General features: G+C 46.9%; 1 protein-coding gene across 1 annotated transcript in view; it reads left to right on the forward strand.

Annotated features, from left to right (window-relative positions):
• The first annotated feature begins 12 nt into the window (after nucleotides 1-12).
• The window catches only part of LOC121304570 (calponin-1-like), a 15277-nt gene continuing 2789 nt past the window's right edge, over nucleotides 13-12500 (forward strand). The window contains exons 1-6 of the mRNA XM_041235760.1: nucleotides 13-193; nucleotides 7143-7264; nucleotides 7742-7808; nucleotides 8760-8897; nucleotides 9801-9917; nucleotides 10298-10444. Coding sequence (XP_041091694.1) covers nucleotides 131-193; nucleotides 7143-7264; nucleotides 7742-7808; nucleotides 8760-8897; nucleotides 9801-9917; nucleotides 10298-10444 — 654 coding nt within the window. The 5' untranslated portion in view covers nucleotides 13-130. The remainder of the gene's footprint in view (nucleotides 194-7142; nucleotides 7265-7741; nucleotides 7809-8759; nucleotides 8898-9800; nucleotides 9918-10297; nucleotides 10445-12500) is intronic.

Consider the following 12500-nt stretch of genomic DNA (forward strand, 5'->3'; position numbering starts at 1 on the left):
AAAAGTTGCCGGACACCTTCGGCGAGTACGCTAAGCGGGGCGCACGGTCGGGTAGCTCCACACCGAGGATTTAAATCGCACCTCCTTCTCTTCAACGCGTCTCCGTCCAGTGCTGGGATCAACAGGACTCATGTCGTTTGGACACTTCAACAAAGGACCCGCGTACGGGCTGTCCGCTGAAATTAAAAACAAGGTACGTGTGCCGAAGCTACAGGCTCTGATGCGGGACAGCGCGCCCCGCAAATAAGAGACGGTCCCTTTAACAGCAGCGTCGTGCAGAATAGCAGCAGAAGAGGTCCGGCAGCATCTCTGCCCTTTCCAGTTAAAGGTGCCACTGTGCCCTTAGCATTGCGGTGAAGTAACCTGGCAGAGTACAGCAGTGCCAGCTCAGTGGATGTGAAACAGGTGTATTGAAAAAAAAACAAAAAAACATTGAAATAGAAGAATGAATAGAAAACTCTTCACATTTATTATTATTATTATTATTATTATTATTATTATTATTATTATTATTATTATTATTATTATTATTAAGAACTATATATATATATATATATATATATATATATATATATATATATATATATATATATATAATATATATATATATATCACTGTAGTTAATATCGATCACATCGTGTCTCACCTACCGGGAGCCGCTTAATATCACATTCGGAAAGCAAAGCGAAAGATCGGAGGGTTTGCACTGAAGTAAGTCGGTTGTTGGCATTAAGACGCGCGTTACAGCACACGGCACGCTGTCGCTTGAAATGAAGTTCCAGAGAATATATACTGTAGTGACTGAACCCCGTGTGTGTGTGTGTGTGTGTTGTGTGTGTGTGTGTGTGTGTGTGTGTGTGTGTGTGTGTGTGTGTGTGTGTGTGTGTGTGTGTGTGTGTGTGTGTGTGTGTGTGTGTGTGTGTGTGTGTGTGTGTGTGTGTGTGTGTGTGTGTGTGTGTGTGTGTGTGTGTGTGTGTGTGTGTGCGTGTGTGAGATTTATTTAAGGTTATCTTATGTAACTTCCTTCTGTAGCTTTGTCAAGTATATGGGAAACTGTAACGCGGTGTGTAGTTCAGTATGTTAACGTAACATCGTTTGAAGCAAGATTAGCTAGAATTATTAATTAAAACATTTTAGCCTGAGCTGTGTTCCTCTCCTCTGAATCACATTTCAAACGCGTATCCGTGTTCCTTATTCACAAGTCCTTTTTTTGCATGCTGTACAGTGGCTACAGCCCTCCAGGTTTGCAGTGAAATAGAATTATGATGAAGGTAATACAGAATTGGCGCTTCCACGCCACAGGGCTGCAACGTGTATTTTTCTGCAGATAAAATTCACAGCGCTGTCCACAATCACAGCTCAGCAAAGTTATCAATGACATTCCTGTAATTATTTATTGAAAATCAACAGGGAGGTTTCCTTTAAACGTGTTTTGTGATTTTAATATCGTGGTAACCAATCAGCAAAGGCATCATGAATCTTGAAGCGCTTCCATTGGAGCGCTGTTACTGTTTTATGATGCATCGTGAATGTGGCTGAGACTGCATGTGTGTAACATATATGTGGAAGTGACTTACACAGGTAATAAATGACCTGACAGCACACACACACACACACACACACACACACACACACACACACACACACACATCCTGTTGTATAAGCACTGCCCCTGATCTCTGTGTTTGACATGCACAGATTTTAAGAAACATTAAACTGTTAGCACTAACAAATCATATTTGCCCTTCCTAGAAATTAGGCAGCATTGTACTTGAGTGGCTACTCTTACAGTCAGGGGAGTGCAGGTTCGCATCTTGGCTGGGCGAGGTCGCCGTTCTTCCCTGGAGATCCTGGAGGGGGCGTCGCATTGGCTCTGGCGTTCCCCGTGGGTCAGGGAGGCAAAACCAGCAGGGACTGTTTCTCCTCATGGAGCTACAGCAGACATGCCTGCCCGGTGAGCTCAGAGCAGACACCTGCAGGGCTGGCCCTCCAGGGGGCGGTAGATCACTGACATCCCCTCAGGAGTTCCTGGGCGTAGAAGAGGAAGCTGGCTCGGTCGTGGGATCAGAGGACGCCCGCTGAGCCTTCATTTCTCCGGAGCAGCTGTGCGGGGAGCGGTGAGGGGAAACATATTGGAAATCAATCTTTTTATAGATCAGGGCTGCCAACAGGATGATGATGTCACAGCACAGCCTCCATCTTAGTAAAGGAAAGGCCTTGCACATTATGAATACATCTTTGGGGAAAATCCTCTAAAATTAAAAATGTCCCTTTAATAAAAAACTTTTTTGTTGCCTCCAGATTGAGCAGAAAAGTACGACCTCACGATCTGGAGATCTCGTTTAATTTCTACAGCAGGGTTGCAGCAATATTATCACAGAGGTATTGCTTGTTTAGAGACTGCAAATGTTTTATTGGTAATCCTTGGTAAGCGTGTGTGCGACGGTCAAGCTGAAGGGGTCAGCGGCACTGAGACCGAGGTGCTCCTCTCTCTCCCTGCAGGTAACCGTTCACAAAGACATGCTGTCAAGTGCCCTGTAATTAAACTGGGCTTCAGAACATGATTCCAGTCACCCCTTTACTGTGGGAGACAACAGGGGTTTATTTTAAAATAGTACAGGTGAAGAACGAGGGCTCGGTGTTTTGAGAACGTGGCTTCATTTCCACGCTGTCTGGTATTGTTTTGTTTCTGTGGTAACATCCCTCAGCCCAGCACATGAAGAGACACTGGGGGCTGACCAAAGAAAAGATTTCCATGTGTCATCTCTATTCTTAATCTCTCCCCAGAACACGTGCGCGAGGCACAGCGGGGAGCGTAACTGGACATCAGCCCTCTCTTATACTCTTATACTCTCTGAACAGCCTCCCTCTGTGCTGGTGGAGCAGAGAAAGAGAAAGGGAGGCTCTTATACACTCTGAACAGCCTCCCTCTGTGCTGATGAAGCAGAGAAAGAGAAAGGGCAGCTCTTATACTCTCTGAACAGCCTCCCTCTGTGCTGATGAAGCAGAGAAAGGGAGGCTCCTATACTCCATTAATAAAGTGTTAACCCTATAACACTGAAGCCTGTTCCAGATGCTGTGAAGCATTTTTCCCTGTAGAAATGAAGCTGCTGTTTGTTTGGTAGATTCCCTGTTGACGGTTTGAAATAGGTCTCGCTGTTTCTCGCCTGTGGTTGAAATTTCACATCGCTTCGTTAACGCATGCAGCTGCGCTCTGGTAACTAAACCCAGCTCTGCAAATTTGTCTTGACAAAATGAGTTCACCTTCATTGAAATTCCCTTTGCAAGACTACAGTTCATTACGTGGCTAATGCAGGGCAGAGAACGATCTCAGCTGAAGGAGTAGCAGGCGATTTCCCCCGAGGGTCTCCCCTGGTAAAGTCACACAGTCAGCGCAGGGGTCCCCGAGGGTCTCCCCTGGTAAAGGCCGCGTGGTGTGCAGGGGGGAGTCACACAGTCAGGGGAGCGCAGGGGTCCCCGAGGGTCTCCCCTGGTAAAGGCAGGGTCTCCCCTGGTAAAGGTAGGGCCGCGTGGTGTGCAGGGGGGAGTCGCACAGTCAGGGGTTGACCTTCAGTTCTCTTTCTCTGAGATTTGCAGGGGTGAGGGAACACAATTGGAATGGTAGCACAATGTGATGAAAAAGCCTTTGGTTAGAATGGGTGTCCAAACAGAAACGCAGGCAGCAGGTAACCTATTGCAGTAACATGCCAGTGCCAGACAGACCATGCACTACCACACCCAGCAGTACTTATCACAGTGTGGCCTTTCATCTCGATGCTGGAACCCAACACCACGCTCCAGGATTACAAACACAGTAGCGCAGCGAGATTGATTTCCATGTCCTGCACATCATTTCACTATATAGGGCTCCACGGGGCATGTTTGAAAATGCTTTAACAAACATTTTTTTTGCTAGTTTTTGCTCCTGCAAAGTGAAATTGCACCCCACCCCTTTAGGTGCCTCCTTTCCCGTTAGTAACCAATCAGCTGCTTCCCCTATTGACTGACGTGCTTTCAGCCAGTAACAGGACCCCTGTTACCTAGAAAGTGTAACCGATTTCCTGGAAGGCAAGGCACGCCGAGAACTCTGAATCTGATTAGAGACTGAATACTTCTAACCGTACAGTAAACACACTGCGCGATTTCTCTTATTATATACAGTTATTTTAACAGCTTCAGGGTTGCTACTGTGTCAAAACGTCCCAGTTTTTCACTCTGAAAACCTGATATTCACGAGGCCGCAACTAAACTAGCCAATTTACTTGAGCCAGGTCTGTGCATTAGGTGTATACTTTATTATTATTATTATTATTATTATTATTATTATTATTGGAATTTATTTTGTATTCATTTTTAAATTGAAAACACACACACGATTCCTACAATGCAACAAAACATACAATACAGAAGTTTAATTAATTTGATTAATTAGATTATTATATAGAAAAATCGTACACCCACGTGTTAAGAACAGTTATGTATAAATAAACCCCGCTATGAATGTCGCCGGAAGACCCCGGAGAAAGAAGCGTCCCAAATTCCTCTCCTATTGGAGAAAGTCAGAGGCAGGACCTCCCGTACGCGCGTTTTGGTTTGGTTTGGTTTGGTTTGTTTTTTTCAAGCGGTTAAAGTCAGAGCCCTTCTCTTGTGCTACTGTAATTACAGATTCAGTTTCGTGTTTTATTTTTAGTTTCCAGGTAGATGCACCCTCCGTTTAAAGTCAGTTTATCGCCAGTGCTGTGCCTAGCATGCGGGTTTTCATTCACGAATAACGTTTCAAAATTTAAACTAATAGTCTAATGTTCTTTTCGGATTACAGCTGGAAAAATCAAAGTATAATTTCGTAATATTAGAGTAAAAACCCGTGTCCCCTATACGAGAGTTAAGCGCTCTTCTGTACAGAATAGCTCGCGTTGTGAATTTCACACCTTTTTAATGCTGGCAAAACCCATGTGACGTAATCACACGATGACGTCAGCCCGACGTGCGCTCCTTGCAAAGGAGCCGGCTCTTTCTCTCAGCGGTATCGGCGCTATGCTTTACTGCAGAGAGGTCCCGGGTGTGACCTCTCTGCACTAAAGCAGGGAGGAGGCAGAGTTGAAAGGTTAACTGAATCAAATGTTCAGTCCCGGTGTCCCGCTGAATATTCATTTCACCCTAGGAACCAATATTCAGGAATTTGTACCCCCTTTTGTAACACAGTAATCTTTCTTTGCATGCAAGTCTCTATCCATGCACTGTAATATAACCTTCATTTTCAGCTCTGATTTCTAGTTTACAACCCGACTAGCCCCTGAGCAGAATTTTTTCATCAATAAGCAGCACGTTGCTGTCCTAGACTGTAATCCTCCACTGGTCTGCACTGCACTGAAAGGCTCCTGTGAAACTTCGGCTGTAACGGAGCTGCAAAGAAAGGGTGGCTGGGTGCCAAGCCGGCCAGCCTCTCCCAAGTTTGGCGCGCCGCTCAGCTGTATTGTCTCTGCATTCCATGTCAACCTGTTTGCATTGGCACAGCCCCCCCTCCCCCCAAGAGAGAAAGGGGGAGGACAGAGGGGAGGGGGGGGGGGGGGGATTGGTAAGCCAAAAGCAATGCTTGCGATCCCTGCTTTAAATTTACAGCTGGGAAAAAAATGTGATGCTGGCACCCACTGTGGAATCCTCAGGATAACTAGAGCTTCAGTATCCCTTCTAAGGGCACTGAGGAAAGACAGAGATTCTGGGGCACAGTTTAGACACGATTCAGAGAGTTCTGCTGACAGGGCTCTTTAAACCATCTCCAGAGACACACAACGATATACAGAGGGCATCTAGACGAGAACAAGACATTAAGATGATATTTAAGACTTTATATAGTAATAATAATAATAATAATAATAATAATAATAATAATAATTAACTCAATTTTTATTAATTTTTATTTAATGGTAGTATACCGAAAATCCTCCGTTTTTTTTTTTTTTTTTTTTTTTTTTAAATACACTGTTTAGCTTTAATTTTTGAATCAGGAAAAATGAAAATAAATTATTTTACCGGCCGTGCCTTGTTTCGCACGAACGTTTGTATCCCAGCAACGCGCTGGCGTTGGCTTCCCGCTGTGCCAGCACTAATATAAGCCCACCCGCCCACAGAGTCGATGTTTGAACGCACACTGGCAATGAGAGCTCAGTTTGGATTGGATTCACCAATATGCAATCGAAGCTCGGGAAATTTAAAGAAGGGTGATCAATGACCGATGCATGAATTAATTGTTGCAGCTCCAGTCCCATTAATAAAAAGCGCTCTGAGAATTTACAATGGGGAGATCTTTGTTAACGTTGATAGCTTTTACTGTTTAGCAAAATATGAGCAAGGAAGAGCAAGGAAGAATTCAACAAGGCAGACTCGCGCAACCTTCACATTCGATTCCAAAACAAATGACCTTGGCATGCCTGCTGAGGCGAGTCTTCTCCTGCTCCAACAGTTCCTTTAAAGGAGTTCTGCTAGCCAAGGGTTCAAGAAATTGTCTCCAAAGTCTCCAAAATCTCCATCATCGTTTTTCATTGGCTCTTTTTTTTTGGGGGGGGGGGGGGGGGGGGGGGGTTCAATTTGGTGAAGCCCAATTTTTAACAACTTCATTCATAGCAAAGTGTAATAAAGCATAGAGAGGTCTGGTACAGCATAGGAAAGCATTGTAAAGCACAGAGAGGCCTGGTAAAGCATAGGGAAGCATTGTAAAGCACAGAGAGGTCTGGTAAAGCATAGGGAAGCATTGTAAAGCACAGAGAGGTCTGGTAAAGCATAGGGAAGCATTGTAAAGCACAGAGAGGTCTGGTAAAGCATAGGGAAGCATTGTAAAGCACAGAGAGGTCTGGTAAAGCATAGAGAAGCATTGTAAAGCACAGAGAGGTGTGGTAAAGCATAGGGAAGCATTGTAAAGTACAGATAGGTCTGATAAAGCATAGGAAAGCATTGTAAAGCACAGACAGGTCTGGTAAAGTGTATTAATAATCATGGTGACCATTATAAACTGGTAAACGCATGGCATAAGGATGGGGAAACTGCAAAAGAAAAACCAAACCATGTGCATTTACCACTGAATTATTGTACCAGGGAGGCTAGCATTGGATGCGTCCACAGTAACCCCTTGTGCCCTCTGCCCCCAGCTCGCCCACAAGTATGATGCCCAGAAAGAGGAAGAGCTTCGGCTGTGGATCGAGGACGTGACGGGGCGGAAGATAGCAGGGGGCTTCATGGAGGGGCTGAAGGACGGAGTGGTGCTGTGCGAGTGAGTATTCAGGGGGTGTCTGTAGCTTTACATTGATTATCCAGGGTTATTTAGTTAAACACAGATGTTAGGATCTAAATCAGTGATAGGATCTTAAAGGAAGATACGTTCTAACTTTGATCAGTTCATGTAAATAAATTCAATTACAACACCAAGATTAACTTCAATGATTCAATGTATTTCCTTTTTCATGTTTCTCATATAGAGCTCATTCCATATGTTAAACAATATTCCCCATTGGAGTAATACCGGATAAGAGGGCTAGTTAAAATCCTCAGTTTAAAAGTAGAATTACTTTCATTTATTTCAGTGTTACAGAATTAGCTGGGTTGAAAGCATCGGCGTAGGATTTTGCAATTAGCGAAGCGTGTTGAGAAAATGATTAAACCGTGTATTTCATCAGAGTTCTGAATTGTAACCCTTCAGAAATGCATCCATATATCCAGATCATTGTGGATTTTTTTTTTTCTCTTTCAGATTGATCAACAAGCTGCAGCCGGGATCAGTCAGAAAAATCAACCAGTCCACGCAAAACTGGCACCAGGTAACGTGAATCAGGTCATGAATCGTATTACAAACCGCATCGCGGAAATCAACCAATCACAGTGCGGTATTGACAGAATGACCCGTGCATAGAACGCCATGGCCAATTCCAATGCTGAAAAATCTAAACAAAACCCCCCCCCCCCCACACACACACACACACACACACACACACACACCCACACACACACACACACACACACACACACACACACACACACACACACACACACACACACACACACACACACACACACACACACACACACACACACACACACACACACACACACACACACACACACACACACACACACACACACCCACACACACACACCCACCCACACACCCCCCCCCACACCCCCCCACACACACACACACACACACACACACCCACACACACACACACACACACACACACACACACACACACACACACACACACACACACACACACACACACACACACACACACACACACACACACACACACACACACACACACACACACACACACACACCCACACACACACACACACACACACACACACACACACACACACACACACACACACACACACACACACACACACACACACACACACACACCCACACACACACACACCCACACACACACACACACACACACACACACACACACACACACACACACACACACACACACACACACCCACACCCACACACACACACACACACCACACACACACACACACCCACACACACACACACACACACACACACACACACACACACACACACACACACACACACACACACACCCCCCCCCCCCCCCCCCCCCACACACACACACGCACAGCTGGTCCTGCACAAGGTGACAATAAGAGACCCCCCTGCACACCACGGCTTCATTGATAATCCAGACACTGGCACTATCCACATAACTAACTTGATCTACCTCTTTATTTTGCAGCTCGAGAACATTGGCAACTTCATCAAGGCCATCACAGAGTACGGTTTGAGACCCAACGATATTTTCGAAGCCAACGACCTCTTTGAGAATTTTAACCACACCCAGGTCCAGAGCACTCTCATAACACTGGCAGGAGTGGTAAGAACAGCTCCCTCAGTGCTGGAAATCCAGCACAGGAGAAACATTCGGGCAATGAGAAAAAGCCTTTCAGCCCCTCGAGGCTCGTCCCCTGTTAGCACCATTCTCCTCTACTGGGGGGGAACTCCTTTAGAAGCACGGACTCTCGTCTTTATTTAAACGCTCCCAGTGTTTTAGATCCTGCTGCTTCACCTGGTCGGCTATTCCATGCATTCCTAACTCTCTGTGTGAAACAGGGCTTCCTCCCTTCTCTTCTAAACTCTACTCTGCTTCCACGTATGGCCTCTTGTTCTCTCTCTGTGCCGAGTGTCAAGCAGGGTGTTTGGTTAACTATCTATTCCTTTTCTGATTTTAAAGACCTCAATCAAGTCCCCTCTTTCCCTTGGAGATTCCATTCATTTATCCTGTGTTCACAGCTCATGTGTGCATCACTGCACATATAGAGAATGAAAACTCGGAGAGTTGAAAATAGGGCAGTTATTTACCCACGTAATGCAGAAATATTACGGCCTTTTAAAGATTCCACCTGGGTATAGATGCCACCCTGTGCAGTTTTTGGAGGAAAGGGTTCATGTTTGTGAATTGTAATATATTAACATAGTAACTGCACAGCTTGCTGTTTTGAGGTAAACACACAACACTTCTCAGGATGCAGTGCAGGTATAGCCTCTGCTGCCATCTGCTGGCCAAACTCTGCCACTGCAGCTAGCTTCTCTCTTTCAAACAATCCAAAAAACCTACCATAACACTGTCAGTCGGGCAAAGTTGCTTTCTATAATAACCTTGAACTTAAGCGCAGGCACTGCAGTCTGGAACCTGCTTTGACCCAGAAGGTGCTGTTAACCTTTCCCCCGAGGGACGCTGCCCCTTGTCTCACCCCTTCTCTGTTCCTGTCTGGGCCAGGCGAAGACCAAAGGGTTCCGGTCCAGGTTTGAAGTGGGGGTGAAGTTCGCTGAGAAGCAGCAGAGGCAGTTCAACCCAGAGCAGCTGAGGGAAGGACGAAATATCATTGGACTGCAGGTGAGGAACTAACAGCACACCCTGCTTACTAACATCACACTGAAAAGCCTCGCCCACTGTGGAGTGGAATTGTGAAATTACACAATTTAGAACAGGGCTGGAACAAAGACCAGGAGTGTAAGGGCTAGCTGGGACTCCCCTGCCCTATTGCACAGCAGTCTCCCCCCATTCCAGGTTTTACTACCAGCTTGACTAGCCACAGTGTGTCTAGGGAACAGGCACAGGTGTGTCTTATTAAGCTCGCTGTCAAACCAGGAATGGATCAAACTGCTACGCAATGGGAGTCTTATTTCCAGCCCTGGATTTGGTGGCTTCTAGTTACTGTCTCGTAAACGAAGAATGAGTGACTGAAAGGATCCCATCTGTTGACTCTTGACTAGATGGGCACCAACAAGTTTGCCAGCCAGAAGGGTATGACATCATATGGGACCCGACGCCACCTGTACGACCCCAAGGCTGGCTCTGAGAAGCCCATGGACCAGTCGACCATCAGCCTCCAGATGGGAACCAACAAGGGAGCCAGCCAGGTAAGCTGCTGATACACTGACACAGCATCACACAGCCCTGAGCATCTTCAACCTGCTGGAACTACACACAGAACCTGTCACACCCAACCCTGATACACTGACACAGCGTCACACAGCCCTGAGCATCTTCAACCTGCTGGAACTACACACAGAACCTGTCACACCCAACCCTGATACACTGACACAGCGTCACACAGCCCTGAGCATCTTCAACCTGCTGGAACTACACACAGAACCTGTCACACCCAACCCTGATACACTGACACAGCGTCACACAGCCCTGAGCATCTTCAACCTGCTGGAACTACACACAGAACCTGTCACACCCAACCCTGATACACTGACACAGCGTCACACAGCCCTGAGCATCTTCAACCTGCTGGAACTACACACAGAACCTGTCACACCCAACCCTGATACACTGACACAGCGTCACACAGCCCTGAGCATCTTCAACCTGCTGGAACTACACACAGAACCTGTCACACCCAACCCTGATACACTGACACAGCGTCACACAGCCCTGAGCATCTTCAACCTGCTGGAACTACATACAGAACCTGTCACACCCAACCCTGATACACTGACACAGCGTCACACAGCCCTGAGCATCTTCAACCTGCTGGAACTACACACAGAACCTGTCACACCCAACCCTGATACACTGACACAGCGTCACACAGCCCTGAGCATCTTCAACCTGCTGGAACTACACACAGAACCTGTCACACCCAACCCTGATACACTGACACAGCGTCACACAGCCCTGAGCATCTTCAACCTGCTGGAACTACACACAGAACCTGTCACACCCAACCCTGATACACTGACACAGCGTCACACAGCCCTGAGCATCTTCAACCTGCTGGAACTACACACAGAACCTGTCACACCCAACCCTGATACACTGACACAGCGTCACACAGCCCTGAGCATCTTCAACCTGCTGGAACTACACACAGAACCTGTCACACCCAACCCTGATACACTGACACAGCGTCACACAGCCCTGAGCATCTTCAACCTGCTGGAACTACACACAGAACCTGTCACACCCAACCCTGATACACTGACACAGCGTCACACAGCCCTGAGCATCTTCAACCTGCTGGAACTACACACAGAACCTGTCACACCCAACCCTGATACACTGACACAGCGTCACACAGCCCTGAGCATCTTCAACCTGCTGGAACTACACACAGAACCTGTCACACCCAACCCTGATACACTGACACAGCGTCACACAGCCCTGAGCATCTTCAACCTGCTGGAACTACACACAGAACCTGTCACACCCAACCCTGATACACTGACACAGCGTCACACAGCCCTGAGCATCTTCAACCTGCTGGAACTACACACAGAACCTGTCACACCCAACCCTGATACACTGACACAGCGTCACACAGCCCTGAGCATCTTCAACCTGCTGGAACTACACACAGAACCTGTCACACCCAACCCTGATACACTGACACAGCGTCACACAGCCCTGAGCATCTTCAACCTGCTGGAACTACACACAGAACCTGTCACACCCAACCCTGATACACTGACACAGCGTCACACAGCCCTGAGCATCTTCAACCTGCTGGAACTACACACAGAACCTGTCACACCCAACCCTGATACACTGACACAGCGTCACACAGCCCTGAGCATCTTCAACCTGCTGGAACTACACACAGAACCTGTCACACCCAACCCTGATACACTGACACAGCGTCACACAGCCCTGAGCATCTTCAACCTGCTGGAACTACACACAGAACCTGTCACACCCAACCCTGATACACTGACACAGCGTCACACAGCCCTGAGCATCTTCAACCTGCTGGAACTACACACAGAACCTGTCACACCCAACCCTGATACACTGACACAGCGTCACACAGCCCTGAGCATCTTCAACCTGCTGGAACTACACACAGAACCTGTCACACCCAACCCTGATACACTGACACAGCGTCACACAGCCCTGAGCATCTTCAACCTGCTGGAACTACACACAGAACCTGTCACACCCAACCCTGATACACTGACACAGCGTCAC

The sequence above is a fragment of the Polyodon spathula genome, chromosome 38 (assembly GCF_017654505.1).
Source record: "Polyodon spathula isolate WHYD16114869_AA chromosome 38, ASM1765450v1, whole genome shotgun sequence".
NCBI lineage: Eukaryota > Metazoa > Chordata > Actinopteri > Acipenseriformes > Polyodontidae > Polyodon > Polyodon spathula.